Source organism: Bos grunniens, chromosome 14 (assembly GCF_055505025.1).
Source record: "Bos grunniens cultivar Pamir isolate PY7600 chromosome 14, Bosgru_T2T1.0, whole genome shotgun sequence".
NCBI lineage: Eukaryota > Metazoa > Chordata > Mammalia > Artiodactyla > Bovidae > Bos > Bos grunniens.
Genome location: NC_141178.1, coordinates 39466530 through 39492098, shown reverse-complemented (window position 1 = coordinate 39492098; position 25569 = coordinate 39466530). Strand labels below are relative to the sequence as shown.

The 25569-nt window shown below is 39.5% G+C and overlaps 1 protein-coding gene and 1 long non-coding RNA gene across 2 annotated transcripts in view; one reads left to right on the top strand and one right to left on the bottom strand.

Moving 5' to 3' along the window:
* The window catches only part of STMN2 (stathmin 2), a 56921-nt gene extending 31936 nt beyond the window's left edge, over positions 1-24985 (top strand). Inside the window, exons 3-5 of the mRNA XM_086335417.1 lie at positions 2315-2487; positions 16244-16435; positions 24768-24985. Of these exons, the coding sequence (XP_086191543.1) occupies positions 2315-2487; positions 16244-16435; positions 24768-24827 (425 nt within the window). The 3' untranslated portion in view covers positions 24828-24985. The remainder of the gene's footprint in view (positions 1-2314; positions 2488-16243; positions 16436-24767) is intronic.
* Positions 7436-16363, bottom strand: LOC147359308 (uncharacterized). The gene is made up of 2 exons (XR_015140226.1): positions 15888-16363; positions 7436-8263 (listed from the first exon to the last, which is right to left on the bottom strand). It is a non-coding gene; the product is annotated as an uncharacterized LOC147359308 (long non-coding RNA).
* Positions 24986-25569: the final 584 nt, after the last annotated feature.

Sequence of the window (25569 nt, the reverse complement as noted above, 5' to 3'; positions counted from 1 at the left end):
TCTTGTGAGAAAGGTGCTTTTCATCTGCATCTTTTAGATGAGGAAAAGAAAATCTTCCCAGTATCACACGCCTAGTAAGAAGGGCTTACTAGTAGTAGTAGTAGTAGTAGAAGTAGTAGCAGTCGCTCAGTCATGTCTGACTCTTTTCGATTCCATGAACTGTAGCCTGCCAGGCTCCTCTGTCCATGGGATTCTCTAGGCAAGAGTACTGGAGAGGGTAGCCATTCCCTTCTCCAGAGGATCTTCCTGACCCAGGGATCGCTATATGGATGCAAATTCAGGCAGTTCTGATTTTGGAGTTTCTAATTCTGTCCATTTAAAATCCCATCACTTTACCAAACAAGTGATTTTTGTTTGCTGCTGTTCTCTTGAAATCCTTTTCCATAAGTTTACATATTTTTTATAGAATTGTACTTAAGGTATAAGTACAAATTTGGATGCCTTCACAAAGATTTTGAATATTTTTATAATTGTGAAAAAACCCACATCATTTTTAATATACTTGTTGAACTGACTTTGTATAAGCACACTTCCCAGGAGGTACTTGTGGTAGAGACATGCCTGCCAATGCAGAAGATGCAGGAGATGCAGGTTCAATCCCTGGATTGCGTAGATCCCCTGGAGAAGGAAATGGCAACCTACTCCAGTATTCTTGCCTGGAGAATCCCGTGGACAGAGGAGCCTGGTGGGCTACAGTCCATGGGGTCACAAAGAGACATGATTAGCAACTGAGCATACACATATGATCTGTTAACATTCACAGATCTAAATAAGTTCAGTTCCTGTTCACCTGGCATCAGTCTAGACCACAACCTCAAAATACGCTAATCAGATTGCTAAAAGAATTTAATGGAAGCAAATAGTCACATCAAGAGAAGTGATATTTCTTCTTTGCTCTGCTCTAGTGAGAACTTGCCTGGAAACCTGGCCAGCTTGGTTACCACAATTTTCAAGGGACATTAATAAATTAGCAAGCCCTGTGAAGTTAGGGAGTGATGTAGCAGTAAGGATCTAAAAACAGTGTCATTTTGGGGCACTGCCAATGTTTTAACCTGGGGAAAAAATTGAAATGGAAGATTGTAACTATTTTAAAATACTTGAAAGATGGTGATGCACAACAGAGAGTAGCCTAAATTTGGGTGGGTTCAGAGGACAGAACAAGAAACAGGGGGCTGAAATGAGAGGGATGCAGTCTGAGGATGAAAATCAAAAACACTGTTGAGAGTTGTCTAATGAGCTTTTTAAAATCAGCATATTTCACTAAGCTGTAAGATGTGTAATTGCATTAATGTCCTAGCAGATGCTAGCTGTCACTCTATTTTATTTTATAAATTATATTTTTATATTTTGAATCATATTATGCATTTATTTTCAGGTTTTTTTCCATTGACTTATTATGCAATTATGCAGTTGTTGAATGTAAATATTGTTCAAAAGTACAGAGTGTACAAATTAGATAACCACCACAATGCTTCTTCCCCCCTGGCTCCTGTCTACAGCGGGGGAATGATGAAGCATTCCAAGTAGCAACAAAGTACAAGCAAAGGCATTACCGTGGGACTCTGCCTTACTGTCTTCATTAGACTGTAAGCACCTTGAAGACAGGGGCTCCCATGACAGTGTCCTCCCCAGGGCTGACGTTATGCTGCTTGATGACTCAGATCAACAGCCACACTGAAAGGCAAAACAGAAACCAGTAGGAAACCCTGCACATTAGCCTTGAATGGGTTGAATATCGTGTTGGCCAAAATGTTTGTTTGGCCAACCCAGTATTTCCAACCATTCAAGGCTAATATTGAATGTAATATTGGTTGTAACCCAGCTCCTGTGATTCCCAACCATAGGATTAGGTGTGAGAACTGGAGGACTTTGCTACTTTCCTCGTTAATTAGTTTCCAACTATGTTTCCAAATGTTTCCAACTAAGGTGATTTCCCAAAAAATAAATAAACCTTAATCTGAGCTACTTGATTTTCACATGAGGCTCCTGTTTATTCAAAAGGAAAATAAAGTTTAGTTTAAAACTGAGTCAGGCTAACTTTTTTCTGGGCATGCCTACCATGATTTAACTCCCTATGGACAGTGTTGAATTTCCTAACACTGTAAGTATTTATTCAGTTAAAATAGATCCTTAAATATACTAAAGAAAGAGGTCTTATATGTTCAAAACAAGGTAGAGCAAATGATCACATGTAGCATTTTATTCATCTTCATCAGAATAACAAGGCCACTTTTCACTGCCAGAGTGCAAATTATTTAAGTAAATGCGTGCCTGTGTTCTGTATGCTTAACCTTCTCAAATATTCATCTCTCAGATATGGAAGTGAAGCAAATCAACAAGCGTGCCTCTGGCCAGGCTTTTGAGCTGATCTTAAAACCACCATCTCCCATCTCAGAAGCTCCACGAACTTTAGCTTCTCCCAAGAAGAAAGACCTGTCCCTGGAGGAGATCCAGAAAAAACTGGAGGCTGCAGAGGAAAGAAGAAAGGTAACTTATTCATAGGTTTTTTTGTTTGTTTTTTAAATTATGAAAGCATAATAACACATTTACAGGAGACTTGGGAAATAGAGGGCTTCACTGGTGGCTCAGGCAGTTAAGAATCTCCCTGCAATGCAGGAGACCCAGGTTCGATCCCTGAGTCAAGTAAATCCCCTGGAGAAGGGCATGGCTGCCCACTCCAGTATTCTTGCCTGGGAAATCCCATGGACGGAAGAGCCTGGAGGTTTATAGGCTGTCGGATCACAAAGTATTGGACACGACTAAGTGGACTAACACTTATTTAACACTGGAAAATACAGAACAAAGTTACATATAGTACTGATATCTATTACAGTTACTTTTTAGGTAGATAAATTAAGATTTTAGTTGGAGCTTCAATATCCATAGGTTTTTTAATTCTGCTCTCCCTTCTTACCTTCTCTCTCTACCCCTCTCTCCCTTCCCTGCCCCCTCCTCTTTCACACACACACACACACACACACACACACACACACACTTCTAGCAGAAGTTCCAAGAGACAATGATGCCTGAACCTGCAGCATTCCAACACATGTAGGTCTTCTAGACGTAGATCCAGACTAGTTCAAGCAAAATCTGCTGCTTTGAGGGTAGTTAAAACCAAAGGTCTCAGACACTGAATTTTAATGCTTTAGTGCCCTTTCCCTATCTTGGGTCCCTTTTGATAAAAGCCTCCCTGCCTTAGCCTATCCTCACTGTCAGGAAAGCACAGCCTTAGATAAGGCGCCTCCAGGGGTTGCATGGGGTGAGGGGCCAAAGCTTTGAGTCCTCCCTCTCAGAGTCCGCATCGTGGATGGTTTTCCTTGGAACAAAAAAGCACCAGGTACCCCGCTAAGATGTTTCCTGCCCAGAAATGCTGTTCACCCCCGGGGCTTGCCCCTGTCCCCTAGGCTTCAGTGCCTGTCCTTGAAGTTAGTTCATCCAAGGTCAGTACCCTCTCTGGAATCTATGAGTATCTTCCTGTATTCATATCTAAGCCTTGATGGCATTTTTTCTCTTTTTTCCATTGTTCTTTATTTGTATCCAGGAGCTTTTCTTACAGAACTAAATCTTTAATTTTCCACAATCAGCTGAATAAAAAAAGCCAAGGGTATTAAAAGTGGAAGACATTCAGAAACCCCAAGGACTATGTACATAGAGACAGAAATTATGCTTGAATATGGGGGTACCAGTTTTGTGATTATGGAAGTCCATCCCATCAAGATGCTCTTGATTAATTCAAATAAAATTACTATGTTGTACTTTTCACTGACTTTATCATGGTACATTTTTAGAACCACATCACTAAAAATATGCTGCATGCATGATCTTATAACGTGACTGGAAATGGCATTTATAATCATTTTAAATTTCATTTAGATGCTTGTAAAAAGTCAGCCAATAAATTAAACACTTCTGTGTTGGATACCTACAAAGAAAATGAAGATAGCTCTTTTCCTAAAAACTGAATTCTTTAACAGGGAGTGCAGAGCAAACCCAAAAGTGTGTGTGTGTTTATGTGCTTGTATATACCTACATATACACACAATCACACAAATGCACACACTTACCTGTGCGTGTGTGCTAAGTCGCTTCAGTTGTATCCGACCCTTTGAGACTCTATGGACTGTAGTCCTCCAGGCCTTTCTGTCCATGGAGTTCTCCAGGCAGGAGTACTGGAGTGGGTTGCCATATATCATCAAATAACAAGACTTAAAGATCGTAAATCCTAGATTAAATTTTCTGAACCCAAAACTACTTTTTGTCTTAACCTTTATAGTTGGAAAGTCTTCCTATATTGTGTCAATCCTGATCACAATTTCAGTTTTTACTCGTGAAGTTCTCTTAACATCCAATGAGTATTTCTTTAAATATTATTTATCGTATTTGGCCAATTATTGTTGTTATACAGTTGGATTTCAAAAGGAGGAAACTAAGTGACTAACCCGAAATATATATATAAGAAGTTGTTTTAGAAAAATTTATCAGACTTTTTGCTGTCCTTTATAACTTTGTTCTCATAGTAAAACTGTATTAATGTAATTACTGTCCTTCGAGTCTGTTTCCAACAGATATTAATAACTAACTACAGTAGTAGAGAACATGTTACAGTCAAGGCAATTTAAAGTTCTCCAAAGCATTGGCATCTTATAGGTAATAGTTATAGGACATAGGTTGAAATATAGGGATGCTATGACTTGATTAGAATTCAAAGCCACTCACTAACCTGAATTTGAAAATTAGAGATGAAAATTCAACATCATGGTTTAAGGTGTTGCTGGCATATTTAATTAGAAGGAAAATATTAAAAGAACACAGAGATGACCAAAATTAACTGGATATTCTCATAAAATTCCCTGAGTTAACTAATTACTGATTATGGTAAAATTCATGTACCCTGAGGACAATAAATTATCAACACTTTTATGTTTGAACAATTGAATTGAACTAGAAATTGGCTGAGTGACTAAAAGACATCTACAAATGTAATCTTTCAACATTGTGACACCCAGGAAAAATGTTCTTTGGAGCCCTTTAAAAATCAGCATTCCTTCACATTTCTGCTCTTATTAAAATTTGCAAGGCAAAAAATTATTATATAGATTACATCCTGGTAGTGTTAATTAGAAGAAAATGTAACTAATAGAAAGTGCCAACTTAAGAAATCATTAAGTGATTTTTTTTTTCTATTGGGTTGTGCTGACTTAATTAGCACTCATTTGAAGAACTTCTAATTCTCTTCAAAGAGCCTTTAGCAAGTGCATATATCTCAGTAACTGAGGACAAGCATATAAGCAAAACACCAACTCAAAGCAGAAGAGACTATGGGACTAAAACCAGCTTGATCCAGGAGATTGATATTTCTTTTTACATTTTTCTTTTCTTTCTGCAACTAATTGGTTTCAATATCAAGGAATTTTTGTTTCAGTCAGTCCCAAATTATTTTTCTCACAAATCAGCAACTCCAGCAGAAAGAGAGCTTCTCTTTCCTAATAGTTCTAACAAAAGTTATAGAACTGAGTCTCAGTGACCTGTCCTGGATCACATGCCCAGCCCAGTAAGATGGTACTAAATAAAGGAGGACAGAGGGAAATGGTAGTTCTGGGGTGAAAAGTGCTCTTCATATGATGTGGTCAGAAAAGGCCTCTTGAATGTAAGAACATTGGAAAGAAACCATGAAGGGAGTGAGGGAGAACATTTGTAAAAAGGCAGGAAGGTGAGGAGTAAGCCACATGACTCTTCTCTGGGGGCAGAATTTGAAGTAAAGAGAATAGTAAGTGCAAAGGTCCTGAGGTAGCAATCTGCTAGGACTATTCTGGAAATAACACAGAGGACAGAATGGCAGGGCAGAAGGAGCAGGGGGAGATGGTAGGAATTGAGGTCAGAAAGTAGCATTTTTAAAGACCGACTTCAAATGAAAAAGGAGGTCATTAGAAAGATAAAAACCAGTTCATTCCCTGTGAATCACAGCATCTTTACAGAGAAATGTCTACTTTAAAAACCTGAGTGACTAGAAAAATAGTTTCAGATAAATAGAGAAGACATGAAAGCATTCTAGAGTAAAGAATGGTTCCCAGAGATGAGAGTACAGAAAGTCTGTTTTCAGGGCAGTGGGAAGACATAGGAGTTTGAGCTAGTGGACTTGGGTAAGGAGTTGGAGAGGAGTGAGGTGAGATTGTAGAGGGCCTTGAATGCCAAGTTAGGTGTTCAAACTCCATTTTATCTGAGAAATGAGGAGTCACTGAAAGCTTTCAAAAATACACAGATGTCCAACCTAGCTAGTGACCAACAACATTTGTTTTGCCCTAGTTCTTTCCTTTCCTACAAGCTGAAAGTTTGTAAAGATTCCGCCAGCCGAACAGGACATTTAAATAGGTATTAAACAGTTCCTTTTGTCATGGTTATGATCAAAGCAATCTATCAATTCAGTTCAGTCACTCAGTCAGTCATGTCCAACTCTTTGCGCCCCCATGAACTGCAGCACGCCAGGCTTCCCTGTCTATCATCAGTTCCCGGAGCTTGCTCAAACTCATGTCCATTGAGTCGGTGATGCCATCCAACCATCTCATCCTCTGTTGTCCCCTTCTCCTCCTGCCTTCAATCTATAACTACCAATTAATATTACTGAATATCATAAAATAAGCATTAACTCACTACACTGACATAATTCTACCTCAAAGTAAATATAGACACAAAGGTGAAATATGATTTTTGATATGGCCTTTAAAACAAAAAGGCTATGAGACCTCTCCCCCTCCATTGGGCTTCCTTGGTGAGTCTCCTGCACTGCAGGCAGATTCTTTACTGTCTGAGCCACCAAGGCCCCTTACCCACTCCAATAATCTTGCCTGGAGAATCCCATGGACAAAGGAGCCTGGCAAGTTATAGTCTATGGGGTCACAAAGAGTTGGACACAACTGACCTATTAACATTGGTACTCATTGGTACTCCCCCTCCATTGGTACTCTTGAAAGATTTGCTCCTGGGACCTGAGTCAAGGGACCACATCTGGGAAGCTGTGACCTAGGCTGTGCTGCTGTAGACTGCTGAATTTAGAACTGGAGGGCTGCCTCTGGGGCATTCCCTGTGGGCTCAAATTCGCTTTGTGTTCAATGCTTTGGCAGTTTCCCCACCTCCCTACTCCATCTGTTGATATGGCAGCACCGACCATCTGGTCACTACATTGAACGCTCCTCCCATCAGGTTCCTCTGAACCAGAATTAATGCTCCATTGGTGAGCTGATAGAAGAGTATTATAAAAGGAAGAAGTCCTTTTCCTGATTTTTTCTTCCTTCTTTGATTATCTCTGAGAATCAGTATTCATCTCCATCAAACCACATTACCTCATGAAGTCAACATAAAGCTCATTATCTGAAGTTAAATATTCCATCCAGCAGCTTACCCACATGGATGCAATGATATGAACACTTCAGTCATCCATCTGTCCATCCATTTATTTATTTACACAGCAAACATTTATTTAGTAAGAGGCAACAGAGCTAAGTCAACCCTAGGTCCCAGTTGGCCCAGGACAACTCCAGCTTATTCCTGCTGTGTAGATATCAGTATTGTCTCAGTTGCATAAGGATCTCAGATTAGACAATAAATTATATGATTATTGTAAGCCGAGCATAGTGTTTAAGAATATCTTTTAAAACATCATGGTTAAGAACACATGGTTAAGAGAATGCCTTTGATCAAAGCCTGGTTTCACCACCTAATGGTTGTGTGACATTGGGCAGGTCACTAATCTCTCTCTGTTTTATTTTGTCCATCCGTAAAATGAGACTAACAGTAGGACCCACATCCTGGAGTCACTGTGTGATTTAGAAGAGTTACTCCACATAAAGGCATACCACAAGCACTGTGAAAGTGTGAGCTACTTTTGTGTAAAAACATACCTAGTTCCCAGCCTCACAGAGATGACAATCTAGTAAACTCATGATTTTATAAATTTTCTCATTAACACAGATATTGAAATGTTACATACATTTTGTGACTATTTTTAAACATTATAAAATACCAGTTATCAAACTATAAGAACAGTTTGATAAGTAACATATATAAATAGTTCAGCCTAACTAAAAGTAGCTGGAAAAAGATTGATATTATGAAAAAATGATGAAAATTTAAGGAATTGGATGACATTGATAAAATCTCATGACAACATAGATTAAATTACAAAGAATACTACTCACCCACTCCAGTAAGCTATAACTGGCACGCAGACGATATCGGCACGATCAACTCCAAAGTCACTGAACCTCTGAAAGAAAGTCGTGTTGCTTATTCTTAATAATATGGCCTCAAAGTGGATCATTTGTCACCAAATCTGATAGGCTTGCCTCTTCTGTCTGCAGGCATCTCACATTGCAGACAGCAATTCAAGTCGAAGTCAGAAAAAGAGGGGGTGCTTTGTATAACAATGGATTGTGAGTCAAAGTGTTAGATTATTCACAATTCAACACTCAGGAAGCATTCTGCTCCTTAGAGAACATAACACGTGCCCTACAGACTCTTCATGCATGTTATCCCCTCTGTGTAGAGTGCCCCCCTCCCCACCTTCTGTGATTCTTTTCCTGGGAGTTAACCGCAGTGAGTGCCTTACAGAGTCTGGCAAAGGGCTCATTCTAAAGGTCTTTGGATTTTAATCATTTTAAATTTCATCTTATACATCTGATTCTTCTACACAAAGTGAATAGTAAACCCTCTATAAAACCCATATTTAACGAGGCTTTATTTGTGACTTTAGCTGGGTTAATACTGTTTTTTCACTGTTAATAGGAAAGCAAATAATAAGATACACATCCTCTAACCTACTACCACAAAAGTACTTAAGAACTAGGATATCTAATGTCTGATAAATGGTTCTAGAAGGCAAGGAATAGTAATATAGCCAAATGATGCAAGGGGACAGGAACATAACAAGTTAGAAATATGCTTACTTCAGAACATACAGAGATAGACACTAGCACTCTCTAAACTATAGTCTTAAATCTGCTCTGTGTACACAAAGTAAAATGAGTTTTATTATACCACTTAACTCAAATTTATCTTCCATTTCATTTATATAGTAATTAAATGCTTATACTCAGTAATATAAGAAATGGTAATGAACCTCTTTGGAAAATTATATAGTTAAAGTGTTCCTAAATGTACAATAACTCTGCTCACTATCTCATTATTTTTCCCTTCACATACCTCTCTTGTAATTATTCCAGCAGTACCAAGTTCAGCGTGAGGAAGTTTATGCCTTGAATAGGCCGTTCATCATTAACAAGCCTCCACTATTACAATAGCAATATGGAGACCATCCGTCCCTTCATCTCCCAGAACGTCATGCTGGATGTCTTAGTTCTGTAAATACTTTGCCTTGACATTTGCATTATACCAGCTGATCATTATCATGCCCTCAGTTTCTATTTCCAAATTTCTGTGACCTTCAACATTAGGTACGTGCTATTCAGAAATGTTTCTCCAGGGTCAGATCTTTTTTCCTTAAGCAATTTATTTTTAACAACTTTCAACAAATCCCGCTTCTCCAGCTTCCCCATCAGGCAATCAAGATTCCTTTCTGCTAATGTGCTCAAGTGAGAAATAAAACAAGAATACCCACTCAACCAGGGCTTCCTAGGGGCACCAGTGGTAAAGAGCCCACCTGCCAATGCAGGAGACATGAGGCATGGGTTCGATCCCTGGGTTGGGAAGGTGGCTTGCCATTCCCCATGGAGGAGGGAATGGCAACCCATTCCAGTATTCTTGCCTAGTGAATCCCAGAGGAGCCTGGTAGGCTATAGTCCATAGGGTTGCAAAGAGTCGGACTTGACTGAAGCGACCGAGCACGCACACACACACACTCAACGATGTAGCAAAATCTTCACTTCTACTGAAATTAAGGAAAGTGTTTCTTCCACTTTTGTGTGCTCGATCCTCACACTCATTTCATGTCATGTTTTAGGGCAGTTCTCTGGACCAAATGCTTATTTGCTCCTTGATAGAAATATGAGAATCAGAACCAGCTAGGCTGTGACTGAGAGATTAAGCTATATTCATGAGAGAAGCAATTTATCCCCAGGAGTAAAGTTAGAGAAGTTATTCTGAATGCCGGGCTTTGTAAGAAGGAAGAATTATGACTTTCTGCAGCAATGCGGTTCCAGAAATCTTAGAAACTGAGCTTGAGGCCCTCAGGTCTGTTAGCTCCGTGGAAGAATTTAAGAGTTGAGTATTTATGAGGAAGGATCAAAATGGGGAGGAAGACATTTTCTCAGTGAGGAATTCTCTCCATAATCATCTCATCCTATATTTGAAACGTATATAATTGTGAGGTCCTACGAATACCTCTGTGAAGGCACTGGTAGCTATAACAGGTGAGCGGCCCTGAAGGGTCGCCTGGCCCAGCTTGGCAGGCCTGCTTCATTTAGCAGCGGCCTCACATGAGAACGCTCTGTTCTGCCTTCTGTTTCTGTTTCACCCCATTAATTGAACTAAAGAAATGCACTTGACACCTAGGCTGGGTAATCTCATTTAGCCCCAAGGACTGCAAAAGTACTAACGCTGTTAATTGAGGCATTTCAAACTGAGCCAAATGCCACACTCCTCTCAGGGCAATAAGCCTGCCTCCATTACTGTTCATGGGCCCCATGGGAAAGTGTGTTCACACAGACCAAATGTGTCCCATTCCGGCAACAGAGTTGAAAAGGAATGTGTTGCTCTATTACCCTTTTAATGCCAAAGGCTTCCCTTCTCCATCCTCTTCCCCTGCTGTCTCCTGGCTGCTTTCAACTCTTTCATAAAAGAAAATTAAAAGTGCAACTATAAACCTCAACCTACAATGCAATTTCACAAAGTTCCAAATTTAAGCATCTGAAATTTAAAAATGATGCAATTGCCTCTTGAAAACTATTAAAACTAGAAATGACACAATTGCCTCTTGATAACTGTCTGTGGTAACTCTCTCCATGAGAAAGGGACACAAAAAAGTCCAGGTAGATCCTCTCTGGGCAGCACTGGAAGCTCTGATCTATGGGAGGAGGTGGAGGGGAAAGGGACTTACTAACTCACTGAGGAGAAGGTTCACGTATCTGCTGCCTTCAGCAGCCTTGGCTGATGGACTTTGTTGTCAGATCAGATCAGATCAGTCACTCAGTCATGTCCGACTCTTTGCGACCCCATGAATCGCAGCACACCAGGCCTCCCTGTCCATCACCAACTCCCGGAGTTCACTGACACTTACATCCATCGAGTCAGTGATGCCATCCAGCCATCTCATCCTCTGTCGTCCCCTTCTCCTCCTGCCCCCAATCCCTCCCAGCATCAGAGTCTTCTCCAATGAGTCAACTCTTTGCATGAGGTGGCCAAACTACTGGAGTTTCAGCTTTAGCATCATTCCTTCCAAAGAAATCCCAGGGCTGATCTCCTTCAGAATGGACTGGTTGGATCTCCTTGCAGTCCAAGGGACTCTCAAGAGTCTTCTCCAACACCACAGTTCAAAAGCATCAGTTCTTCGGCGCTCAACCTTCTTCACAATCCAACTCTCACATCCATGCATGACCACAGGAAAAACCATAGCCTTGACTAGACGAACCTTTGTTGGCAAAGTAATGCTCCGCTTTTGAATATGCTATCTAGGTTGGTCATAACTTTCCTTCCAAGGAGTAAGCGTCTTTTAATTTCATGGCTGCAGTCACCATCTGCAGTGATTTTGGAGCCCAGAAAAATAAAGTCTGACACTGTTTCCACTGTTTCCCCATCTATTTCCCATGAAGTGATGGGACTGGATGCCATGATCTTTGTTTTCTGAATGTTGAGCTTTAAGCCAACTTTTTCACTCTCCACTTTCACTTTCATCAAGAGGCTTTTGAGTTCCTCTTCACTTTCTGCCATAAGGGTGGTGTCATCTGCATATCTGAGGTTATTGATATTTCTCCCAGCAATCTTGATTCCAGCTTGTGCTTCTTCCAGTCCAGCGTTTCTCATGATGTACTCTGCATAGAAGTTAAATAAACAGGGTGACAATATACAGCCTTGACGAACTCCTTTCCCTATTTAGAACCAGTCTGTTGTTCCATGTCCAGTTCTAACTGTTGCTTCCTGACCTGCATACGAATTTCTCAAGAGGCAGGTCAGGTGGTCTGGTATGCCCATCTCTTGAAGAATTTTCCACAGTTTATTGTAATCCACACAGTCAAAGGCTTTGGCATAGTCAATAAAGCAGAAATAGATGCTTTTCTGGAACTCTCTTGCTTTTTCCATGATCCAGTGGATGTTGGCAATTTGATCTCTGGTTCCTCTGCCTTTTCTAAAACCAGCTTGAACATCAGGAAGTTCACAGTTCACATATTGCTGAAGCCTGGCTTGAAGAATTTTGAGCATTACTTTACGAAGGTGTGAGATGAGTGCAATTGTGCAGTAGTTTGAGCATTCTTTGGCATTGCCTTTCTTTGGGATTGGAATGAAAACTGACCTTTTCCAGTCCTGTGGCCACTGCTGAGTTTTCCAAATGTGCTAGCATATTGAGTGCAGCACTTTCACAGCATCATCTTTCAGGATTTGAAATAGCTCAACTGGAATTCCATCACCTCCACTAGCTTTGTTCGTAGTGATGCTTTCTAAGGACCACTTGACTTCACATTCCAGGATGTCTGGCTCTAGGTCAGTGATCACACCATCGTGATTATCAGTCATGAAGATCTTTTTTGTACAGTTCTTCTGTGTATTCTTGCCACCTCTTCTTAATATCTTGTGCTTCTGTTAGGTCCATACCATTTCTGTCCTTTATCGAGCCCATCTTTGCATGAAATGTTCCTTTGGTATCTCTGATTTTCTTGAAGAGATCCCTAGTCTTTCCCATTCTGTTGTTTTCCTCTATTTCTTTGCATTGATCGCTAAAGAAGGCTTTCTTATCTCTTCTTGCTATTCTTTGGAACTCTGCATTCAGATGTTTATATCTTTCCTTTTCTCCTTTGCTTTTTGCTTCTCTTCTTTTCACAGCTATTTGTAAGGCCTCCCCAGACAGCCATTTTGCTTTTTTGCATTTCTTTTCCATGGGGATGGTCTTGATCCCTGTCTCCTGTACAATGTCACAAACCTCATTCCATAGTTCATCAGGCACTCTATCTATCAGATCTAGGCCCTTAAATCTATTTCTCACTTCCACTGTATAATCATAAGGGATTTGATTTAGGTCATACCTGAATGGTCTAGTGGTTTTCCCTACTTTCTTCAATTTAAGTCTGAATTTGACAATAAGGAGTTCACAATGGTCTGAGCCACAGTCAGCTCCTGGTCTTGTTTTTGCTGACTGTATAGAGCTTCTCCATCTTTGGCTGCAAAGAATATAATCAATCTGATTTCGGTGTTGACCATCTGGTGATGTCCATGTATATATATATATATATATATATATATATATATATATGATGTCCATGATATCAGAGGAATACAATCTAAAACCACTGCTGTAGTGGATTTTGAAAAGTTAAGCTTTGTTTTGCTTTATTTTGATTGATTTGGTTTTCTTTGATTTCCTGAAGCTGCCACATGGTTTTCTGCCCAATACAAGAGAAATGTAAGGCTCTAAACTTATCTCTAATTCTTGGATGCATTGCATCCAAGTTTTGTGATAACCCAGACTTCTTTCCCTCTACAAGGTTTTCTGGCTAAGGCTAAGTCACTTCAGTTGTGTCCGACTCTGTGCGACCCCATAGACAGCAGCCCACCAGGCTCCCCCGTCCCTGGGATTCTCAAGGCAAGAACACTGGAGTGGGTTGCCATTTCCTTCTCCAATGCATGAAAGTAAAAAGTGAAAGTGAAGTCGCTCAGTCGCGTCCAACTCTTAGCGACCCCATAGACTGCAGCCCACCAGGCTCCTCCATCCATGAATTTTCCAGGCAAGAGTACTGGAGTGGGATGCCATTGCCTTCTCTGAAGGTTTTCTGGACTGGAGGTTATATAGATTGAATGAACTTTCTGAAATGAAAAATCCAAGTCATTTCCTCTTACTTTTTTGTGGTACTTCCTCAACTGTGACAATTCCTATCAACACAGCCCCATTCAGTGTACTGCAGACAAAGGAGTTAGGGAAGGGCTGGCTGGCACCACGAGGACACCGGAGTCCACTAACTGGTGACAACTAAAGGGATTGGAACAAATATCCTGAACATGTGAGATAACCAAGATTCTACATTTGGGTTTAGTTGTAGCAGGAAGTTCAGTTGCCATCAGCTCCAGTCACAGTGTGTTTTGAGTTTTACTTTCAATAATAATGGCTTCCATTTGCTCAGCACTAACTTACTCGATATGAGACACTGTGCTGAATACTTTGCAAACATTGTTTCATTTGATGCTGGCAAAGAGTCCTATGAAACAGGTACTATCTTTACCAGTATGCAAAAAAATAATAATATAATATAATAATATAATAAATAAATAAAATAATATAATAATACAATAAAATAATAATCCCATGAAGACTTCTCTCAGAGAGAAACTTGAAACACACACACACGTTTAGCCAGTCTCCCTTGCCCCGTGTCGCAATTCTGTAATCCTGGTAGCAAGAGATAAGCAAAATCAATGCAGGATGTTTTACCAATAGTCCCACCTAGAGGCAGGAGGATGAATAAACTAGAAAATATTTTTTGTTTCTTCCAGAAGGATTCCAGAAAGGTTCCATTAGATCTTGAATTTCTATTAATATTTATCATTTTTCATATTAGATTTGTGCAAGCTGTAACACAGCAAGAATGAAATTGGGTCTACTGAAGATGTCAGGAAACTACTATGGGGTTAAACCAAAAAGTGGGGCTAGTCCCCAAAACTGTCTGTTTAATGTCCAGTGAGTCACTAGACATATTCCTGGTAAATGTCAAACACATCCGGAAAGACTCTTAAGGTTATATGATTTTACTGTTCCTGTAGAATTTTATCTGAAGAGAAGTTTCTTCCCCTCTCAGAATTCATATCTTTTATACATCAAAAGCTCTCCAGTAAGGTCCCACAAGCACTCCCATCAACTGAAATGTCTATTAATGTTTTTAATGGTAATCAATACTTAGCCCATGGAATATTTTTTGATCTACCATTGTTTAGATATTCACATTTACAATTACTCCTATGAAAGTTCACCTCAGAGGACCAACTGATCCCAAGGAATTATCCCAGAATTATGAATGTGTAATAATTTAGTCTTAAACCTGGATAGTTCAGTCTTGGGTAAGGCTTCTCTTAGCTGCTTGATTGTGGAGGAAAAGATGAATGTGGAAAGATATTAATGTATCCAGGGCAACCAACACAGGACTGAAACACAGGCTTGACACCAAAGCCCATGCCAGTGTGTTTTTCAGAAAGTAGTCTGAACTGCCTGCATTACAATCACAGGGGATGCTTATCAAAAATATAGATTCCTGGGTCTCACCAAGGAACCACAGAGTTAGAATCTTGAGATGGATACTAGGCCTCTGCATATTTACCAAGCACCCTGTGATGATTAACATACAATCAGCTTCCTGATGCTGCAGGAGAATTACAGTGCACAGAATGTGGGGGCTGTGTGGGAATGGGGTACACAGGGCTCTGATGATTCTTCTGTAATCCCTGAGCAATCTCAGGGTTTCAAAGATGACCCACGTGGCTTTGGCATGTTCAAGACGGGTCCATAAAAGGACTTTCTGTTGTCTGTGGCCACATGGCCATGAAGTTTGCAGTATTCACAAGTCTCCAAAGACAGTTTGGTGCAAGGGAAGAAAGGGTGGAGGTAGGCATGGAATAAAACAAGAAAGAGAATTTGACAATTTTACCGGGGAAAGCTGAAAGGCTCGTTGCAGGGCGGAGCCCACAGCTGATCAAAACAATGAGGCAGGGAAAAGACGGGAACTCGCCCCAGTCCTCACCTAGTTTCCGCAGGCTTCCAGGGATGTTGTCATCCACTGATTGGTTACAGCTTTCCCAGTTACATAGACGCTTAGCAGCAACTCATTAAAACAAAAACAAGAACTCTTTCAGCAGGGTTAAATTCCTTCTTTAAAAGTCTCTTCAAAAGACTCACAGCTGAAAATTCAGCTCACCACTCTTCCCAACTCACTGATTCTATAGAAAACTCAAAGGTGTGAAGATGAGAAGGAAATTGACAATAATGCTCAAGGCTAGAAGCACTATTCATTTGAAAAGAATGCTTTTTTGAATCAGTGGTTGTTCGGCCAGGTTTGTGTCTGGGTGATTCTGAGATGGCTGTGTCTCTCTTCCCCAGTCTCAGGAGGCTCAGGTGCTGAAACAACTGGCGGAGAAGCGGGAACACGAGCGAGAGGTCCTCCAGAAGGCTTTGGAGGAGAACAACAACTTCAGCAAGATGGCAGAGGAGAAGCTGATCCTGAAGATGGAACAAATCAAGGAGAACCGTGAGGCGAATCTAGCTGCTATTATTGAACGTCTGCAGGAAAAGGTAATCGTAACATAGAACCGAGCAGATGCACATTCATATGCAACACACAGCGAGTAAATTCTCAAATACCAGGCATCAGAGACTTAAACTCTGCTGCAGGTGCGGAAGGCACCTAACCCCATGGGCAGTGTCTCCCACTCTGCAATGTGGTTGAGGAATATAAGTGTGACTTACAGCTGGAATTCTCTCAGGTTTTCCAGTACTGAATAGACTGAGGGAGGCTGATTCCTGCTTTTCAAATGTATATGAGGCTTCAGTACAAATCTTAGAAACTCACCTACTGGAAAAATATTAAAATTGGAAATGTTAACTATTTTATATAAACAATAATACATATCAATAATATAATGAATATTTTTTAAAATAACATTATTATAAAACAATAATACAAAATAATATATTTAATATTTGGTCTAATGTTTAATTAATATATAATATTAAATATGTAACTTATTGTCAAAATATATTTGGACATGTTTCCATAGGTTTGGAAAAATATATTTGTCAAAAGAGGACAGAATATTTATGAACAGTGGAAAGCCCTTGTAGGAAAATCTACATGGAAAACTGGGCTTTCTTTGTGGCTCAGTCAGTAAAGAATCTTCCTGCAATGTGGAGACCTGGTTCAATCCCTGGGTTGGGAAGATCCCCTGAGGAAGGGAAAGGCTACCTACTCCAGTATTCTGGCCTGGAGAATTCCATGAAATGTATAGTCCATGGGGTCGCAAAGAGTCAGACACGACTGAGCAACTTTCAAACAAAAAACCATGGAAAACTAGTAGAGGAAGTTCATTACCTCCAGATCTGGCACCCTGGTATTTTTCTTCTCATCAGTCTGAATATACGATGGCCATTCCCATCAGTCAGGATGAGCAGTACTGGAGATCCTCTGGAAATTATTCTCTCAGAACTATAATATCTTTTATTCAGGATAATTATGAGTCAACCTTCATCTCTCATCATAGGCCCTAAAAAAATAAAATAAAACGGCGTTGCTAGGAATGGGGCATGCTGATCTTATCCAGGATTGGCAATTAGACCTCTAATCTCAAGTACAAGATTTATATCACTCCACGGCAATCCAGGAGCATTACTGTTTTTTTTTTAATTACACACACTCGAACACACAGCACATCCTTCTTGATTTCAATTGTAAAAGAGGTCATAAAATTTGCATATTTAACTAGTATTTCCAGAAGTGTTGGTTTTTAATGGGCAATTTGTTTTTCTCTGCATATTTATCTTCACCCACCCACACCCTTCCGCCAGCTCCTTTTTCTGTCTTACCACTGTCACCCAGAATCAGGCTCCTCCATACAGACGAACATACATTCATACGTATATGCATGAATACATACAGTTTGTCCTATAAATATTGAGCCCATGGAATTATTAGTATTCTTCACATCAAGCTGCAGAATCTCCATGGGTGGGACTCAAGCAACCCTATTTTTTTTTAAACTCTCCAGATGATTCCAGTATGCAGCCAAGTCTGAAAACTAGTGGTTTGTAGTCTGTTCTGATATAAATCTCAGCTGACAGCATTCTATCTTGTGCTGAATTATGCAGCTCACATCATATGTAAGGCCACATTTTCCCTTATTCCATGGCTAGTGACACTTGCCGAGATCTGTTATCTTTTTAGTAAAGTGGAGATACTCCTTACAGAATACCAACTTTACTTCCATTTGATGTATTTTAAATACACTGTTTTTTGTTTGCATATGGTATATGTGTTTGTATATACTAAAACTACTTTCCTTTTTCCTAACATAAGAAAAAGTAAATTTTTTATTATGGCCAATATCTAGCCTTTTGTCTGAATGAAATTACTACAGTGAAGTTAGAACTTAAAAAAAAGGGTCAATAATAATACTGAAAGTGTATGAAACTGCCAATATAACATAAGCTCTTCTGTAGTCTCCCACAAAAGATGATCATTACTGAAATGGTACTTAGTAAGTTGTCATGAGGTGACCACACTAAGTGCCTTTTATACATTTTAATTGCCCACCATTTTGACAGTCTTCCCTGGCCCTACCAATTAGCCAAGAGATGTGATAAAATTCCACATGAGGTTTTGCAACAATCTGCCTACCACCCAGCCCTCAGCCCCCCTCCTCCTTAGTGAACTGAACTGAGTATTTGAACAGAGCCTGTCCCTCAGTGGTGGCTACAATGGTGTCCTCCGTGTCATTCGCTCATGAATTCCCACAAACCTCTCAGAGTCCCAGGCATGTTAGCTCAAAGCCTTTATGCTCGTGTTCAGTTACTCAGTCATGTCCAGCTCTTTGCAGCTCCATGGACTGTAGCCCACCAGGTTCCTCTGTCCATGGAATTTTCCAGGCAAGAATACTGGAATGGGTTTCCATTTCCTTCTCCAGGTGATCTTCCTGAGCCAGGGATCCAACTCACGTCTCTTGCATCTCCTGCATTAGCAGGAGGATTCTTTACCAAGAGGGAAGCCCCTCAAAGCCTTTAGCTGAAAGCCTAAAACAAAAACAATTCCAGTTGCACTTTAGAACTTCCTGATGAGCTCTTTTAAATGAGACCTTCTGATGTAATCATCTGGGGCAGAACCCAGAGATCAGCATTATTTTCAAAGCTTACCAGGAGACACTGGTTGGACATGAACAACTCAATGGACATGAGCAAACTCCGGGAGATAGTGAAAGACAGGGAAGCCTGGCATGCTGCAAAGAGTCAGACATGACTTGGCGTCTGAACAACAAACAGCAACAAAGTAGACACTTGTATTTAGCCCGAGTTAAACTCTGAGTTAAAGACTTCTTAAATGTTTTATTTTCTTGTTATAAGTTATCTCGAAATATTTTCATCTTTGTTCCATGAAAGTGTTCTTTCTTCAAAGAATAATGTTACACTCTTTTTTACATATATGACTATTTGTTTATTGAATAAATGAGCAACTATAAAAATATAAAAGCACCAACATGTAAGTAATATGTAGGGAAATCCTGTGTCTATATGGTTCACCACTGAAAACGCAGCACCTAGAATGTTACTTGACACAGAGGAAGAACTCCACAAATATTTTTGAATACATACATACACATCAATGCATACATACACAATTTAGCTCATGGTCCTTCTTTTCTCTCTGTTCTTTTCCGAGGATTCCTCCTGCCCCCCACAATTTCTACTATCTCCTGTATGAGAACTTACCCTCATGATTATTAATCATTAGCTTAAGAATTATTAATGATAATAAATGCAGTTGTAATGATGCTACATTTACCAAACATATATTATGACACATATTAGCCTCGTGCTCAGTACAGTTTTGAATGTTACTCTTTCTAAAATTTCCATTTCTCTTTCCTTAGCACTACATTCTTAACGCTCCCACTTATACAGACAAGAATCAAGTGACAAGGGTGTGGACAAAAAGATACCTGAGCCACAAAGACCTACAGTCGGCTGATGTGTTTTTGTCACTTGAATTGATATAAACGGTCATGCCCAGGACACAATAATGTACCTGGGGATTATGACAAACACTGAGGTGAAATTGAAAATGTTTTTATTCTTTGAATTTCTATTTCTCAAAAAGAGGGGGACGGGGAACACCATGCAGAAAGGATAAGAGACTCTTTCTCCCTCACCCAACACTTCTTTCTTCCCCTCATGCACTAGACTATATCCCTCAGAAAACTCACCGTTTGACACATTAGGCACCATGAGTAGTAGCAGCTTTGTTATCAAACCCGACCAGGAACTGGAGTGAATAGTTAATCATGAAAAATCAGTTAAGGCAGATCTAATCATTTAAGGCATATATTCATTAAGACTTCCCCCGATGGCTCAGTAGTAAAGAATCTGCCTGTAATGCAGGAGATGTGGGTTCAATCCATGGATCTGGAAAATCCCCTGGAAAGGAAATAGCAACCCACTCCAGAATTCTTGCCTGGGAAATCCCATGGACAGAGGAGCCTGGCAGGCTACAGTCCATGGGGTTGCAAAAGAGTCGGACACAATTTAGCAACTAAACAACACCACATAGATGATAGCTAGATTTAGGAGACTGGATAAAGAACATGGAGGGAATGGGGACTACTAACTCACCTAGCAGGTCATTTAAGAAGATTTCTACTGAATCTTGATGAATTCTTCTCTTAATCCAACTTGTAAGACATCTTGGTTTCAAAATTTTACTGAGTCATTCACTAGCCAATGCCAAGACCTCCCAGCCTGAAACTTTGTAACAAATACTGAAGGAGTTTTAGGTGTTTAGGAGTGAAAGAGAAAAAAAGAAAAGAAAACAGACTTCCTTGACAACTACTATAACTTATTCAATCACAAAGTATAGAAATGAGCCTGTTTCGATGTAACTGATACTTTCACCTCTAACAATGGATGAAAGGTCAAGTGAAAGCATAATAGGTACTATCTTAGTGATAATGGTGTTACTAATATGACTTAGTTTAAAAAGATACAAAGATTTTAAGAGAGTAAGATTCTGTGATTCTTTATCTCAGAAGTAATTTTGATAACATATAACTAGGTAGAGATTTCAACCATTATCAATTTCCATTTATTGTAACCTTTCATCCTTCTCATCTGATATTTGGGTTTGGGGGGCGTTTTTTTGTCATTCTGAGTCATGAGTGACATCTATGTAACTATTTCCTACGCAATATGTCTTATAAATGAATCATGAAAGGAAAAAGAGGATCAAAGCTAACCTTCATTGATTTCTCATTGTAAGCCAGGTATTTGGCACATACTATGGAATTTAATTCCAGAAGGAAATATTGTAATCATCCCCATTTCACATCTAAGGAACCCAGTCCTTAGAGAAATCAAGCCATTTGGTCAAGATCACAAAGCTAAGGACTTTGGAGTCTGAACAAGTCTCTCTGACTCCAGACGTTTATGCTAAGTTAAAAATGTAACTTGTGCCAACTCTTCACAGTAAGCAGACTGGATTGAATTTGGCAATAAGGTGTCCATGATCTGAGCCACAGTCAACTCCTGGTCTTGTTTTTGCTGACTGTATAGAGCTTCTCCATCTTTGGCTACAAAGAATATAATCAATCTGATTTTGGTATTGAACATCTGGTGTTGTTCATGTGTAGAGTTATCTCTTGTGCTGTTGGAAGAGGGTGTTTGCTACGACCAGTGCATTCTCTTGGCAAAACTCTGTTGGCCTTTGCCCTGCTTCATTCAGTACTCCAAGACCAAATTTGCCTGTTACTCGAGGTATCTCTTGACTTCCTACTTTTGCATTCCAGTGCCCTATGATGAAAAGGACATCTTTGGGGGATGTTAGTTCTAGAAGGTCTTATAGACAATTACCAACATTTTGCTGATTGAAAAAACAGACTGCTGAAAATGACAAGCCCACTGCATATCTCCATTTGATTCTCCCACATTTTTATATGGAATTGCATTACAATTTTAAGTGTATTTGATGATTTGAATATAAAATTTTCAAATAACAGATTTACTAAAATACCTGAAAATAAACAATATTCTCCCTAGGAGCACAGCCTTTAAATTTCCTGTTTTTCTTTTTTCTTCAGTTCACAGATTATATTTGTTCTCTCCTATGGCAAAATCTATTTCTTTACAACTAATTTTTTAAGTTGAGTAATAAGTGTGCTCCAAAGGAGCCTAATAATACTAATTATAATCTTTCCTGTTATATTGTAAATTTGGGTTTATATGAATCTTTAGACTTGAGGCTGGTTTTTTTTTTCCTAACATAGTGATGGTCTGAGCTTTTTCTCAATTTTTGTCAGAACCGAGCTCTTACTAATTAGTTTCTTCCTGCATGAGAAAAAGATTTTACAGCATCTTTTTCCTCATCAGAGCAGAACAAAAAGAAGAGTCAGCTGCATCCATGCTAATTCCCCCTTGACATTTCCAAACAGGACATGATTTCTCTATACATGCTTTTTTCCCCTTCTCTTCATGGCTTTTGAGTGCAGACAAAAAGCTCATTTAAACCAATTACATAAAATTGCTTTTAAACTCTTTCTCTAGAATCAACTTGCTGCTTACTGTAATTCTGTATTTTTGAAGGAAATGTATGGCTATATATATGCCTTTTTCTCCAAGGACCTACATTTGAAACGACACATTTTTTTCCACACAACTATAAAATTTTCTCTGCTCACTCACACTAAAACTACATAGCAGTGGTTGAGGGGTGGGATTGGCTGCAGAGCCAGGCTCTCTGAGTTTAAGTCTCAGCTCTGCTACTTGTTGGTTATGTGATCTTGGGCAAATGGCTTAGTCTTTTTGTGCCTCAATTTCTTCATCTGTAAAATGGGAACCATAATAGAGTCTCCATCACAGGATTGTTGTGATGATCAAAGGAATTAATACAGGTAAAATCTGTACTTATGCAGAACTGGTACATGTTAAGTGACTAGTAAATGCTTAGTATTATAAAGAACCTATAAGCAAAGACTTCTTGAGATCGATAGAGCTTAATGATAAGATTTACTTTATGGCTGGTCAAGGTCATCGCCTCTAAAGGAATTTGTAGAGCTACAAGAAATTTCTGGAGCTACAGGGGGGAAACAGCAATATAAATAATATTCTAAATAGAAAATACATAATAATAATAATCATTTTCTATTTTAATTTAATAAACATTTAGATCCTATAATAGGCAAGGGACTAAATTAAAATTGAAAAATACTAATATCATTATCAACATTTATTTTTCTATTTAGAATATTAGCTATACCTACCAACACTTATTTAGCCCCTATAATGGACAAGGGGCTTCCCCGGTGGCTCAGTGGTAAAGTGGCTCATTGGCTCCTGCCAATGCAGGAGATGTGGGTTCAATCCCTGTTTCCAGAAGATTCCCTGGAGAAGGAAATGGCAATGCACTCCAGTATTCTTGCCTGGAAAATCTCATGGACAGAAGAGCCTGGTAGGATACAGTCCACAGGGTCCCAAAAGAGTCAGACATAACTTAGAAAATAGACAATAATAGGCAAAACCATGTGCTTAGAAGAACGATGTACCAAAAATAGCATTCCACATTGCCTATCAACTCCCTCCTCAGAAAGTTTAGTTCCCAAGTCAAGTTTAGCACTCAGTTTCTCATGTAAACAAACATTCATTGATCATATACATACGCAAAACACTCTTTTGGGCCCTGCAGATGGAACAAAAGTGAAAAAATACAGCCCTGGCCCTCAGGGAACTTCTAAATAAGCACCTGTCAAAGACAGCAGATGAAACAGGAGCAGCAATGCCCAAAGTACAGGTTAGAATAAAATGGCTGCCCCGTGAAAGAGATTTATGCACATTTACAAATGGAAAGTGAGACAGTTTTCAGTCTAATGAAAATCTTCATGAAGAAAGAGACAACCACTACAGGGATTTAAAGAGTCTTCTGACAGATGGCGATGAGAGACTAGGAATCACAACAATTGAATATCTCATGACAATTCCATTAAACCAAGAAATCAAGTAGGTGTAGGAAAAGAGTAGAGGGTGAGGTTGGAGAGGTCATTTGGACGACTCAAGTTTTGAAAGACTTTGATTAAGGAGTTAAGAATTTAGGAAGCATACATAGGGTCTTCTTCCTACATCTCATCCTCCCAAAGTGTCCATTGGCAGTTACAAATCCCTTAAAGTGTTAGAGAAAAGGAAAAAGACCATCAAAAATCATAGAGAAAACAGTGTGCTATTTTATTGCTATTCTGATAATTTATACAGTAGTCCTAGTAGTCAAAATTCTCTTAACTATATGATCTATATGATCGTTTTGTCATCATTTTAATCAAATACAGGACAAATTTTTTAAAAGACAGACGAGACTGTATGGTATTTCATTGCTGTTCGCTAGATTCAGACAGTAGTCCTGAGAGTCAAAATTCTCTCAATCAAAAAAGAAAAAAAATGAAAAAGAAAATTGTCTTAATCATGTGATCTTTTGGTCACTATTTTAATAAAATACAGGGATAGTTTTTTTTTTTATAGACACTATTAGTTTTCCATGGTCTTCTGTGACATGACGCTTATTGGATGCCATGTTTTACTTTCTTGTGAAATGAGAAAGTTGTCTCCTAAAGGAAATGGCAGCCCACTCCAGTGTTCTTGCCTGGAGAATCCCAGGGACGGTGGAGCCTGATGGGCTGCCGTTTATGGGGTCGCACAGAGTCAGACACGACTGAAGCGACTTAGCAGCAGCAGCAGAGGTAGACACTAAATGGGAAGGAGGTGGGGGTGGGGGAGGAGGAGCTACTTTCTGTCAAGCGCGTAGTATGTAAATTACTGGGAGGGGCGGGCTCTCCTGCTTCTCTGTGGACGAGGCGCGTGATGTCTACTCTCTGGTGTTTTTCAGGAGAGGCATGCGGCGGAGGTGCGCAGGAACAAGGAGCTGCAGGTCGAACTGTCTGGCTGAAGCGACAGAGGGTATGGCACGCCCCACCATTAGTAAACCCCCCTGCCTATATTATAATGGATCATGCGATATCAGTATGGGAAATGTATGACATGGTTTAAAAAAGAACTCATTATAAAAAACAAAAAACAGAATCAAAAATAAAAAAAAAAAATCAATGCGGTCTCTTTGCAGAATGTTTTGCTTGATGTTTAAAAAATACCTTGGATCTTATTTTGTAAATACTTACATTTTTGTTAAAAAATACAAGTATTGCATTATGCAAGTTATTTCATAATCGTACATGCCCTGTAACAGGCTTTCGATGTTGTGTCTTTCCACTCAAATGAATTTGCTAGGTCTGTTCTTTTGGAAGCTCCCCACGTCTGACTCCATTCCCTGCCCTTTACATTCCAACAGAAAAATGAGGTCAGTAGACAGTCTTTGGTGCTAGAAACCCACCATTGCCTAATGACCTAGACAGCTTGGTAATCTTTGGACTTGACTGAGGCCATACTTCGATCACCGGTATTATAACTCCACACAAACCACCACATTTGTTCGCTCATAATCTACTAACTGCCTAGAAACTACAAAACCAGGCTAAGTAACACCACTACTCATAGCATTTACTTCTGCTTCTACTGGATTATGTGCTACAAATGTGCTTTGGCTTTAGAAAGGGATGGATGAAAAAGACAGATCTGAGATCAATCTGGGTAGAAGCAAAAAGCTGAACCTTTTAAAGTGCTGAACACAGATC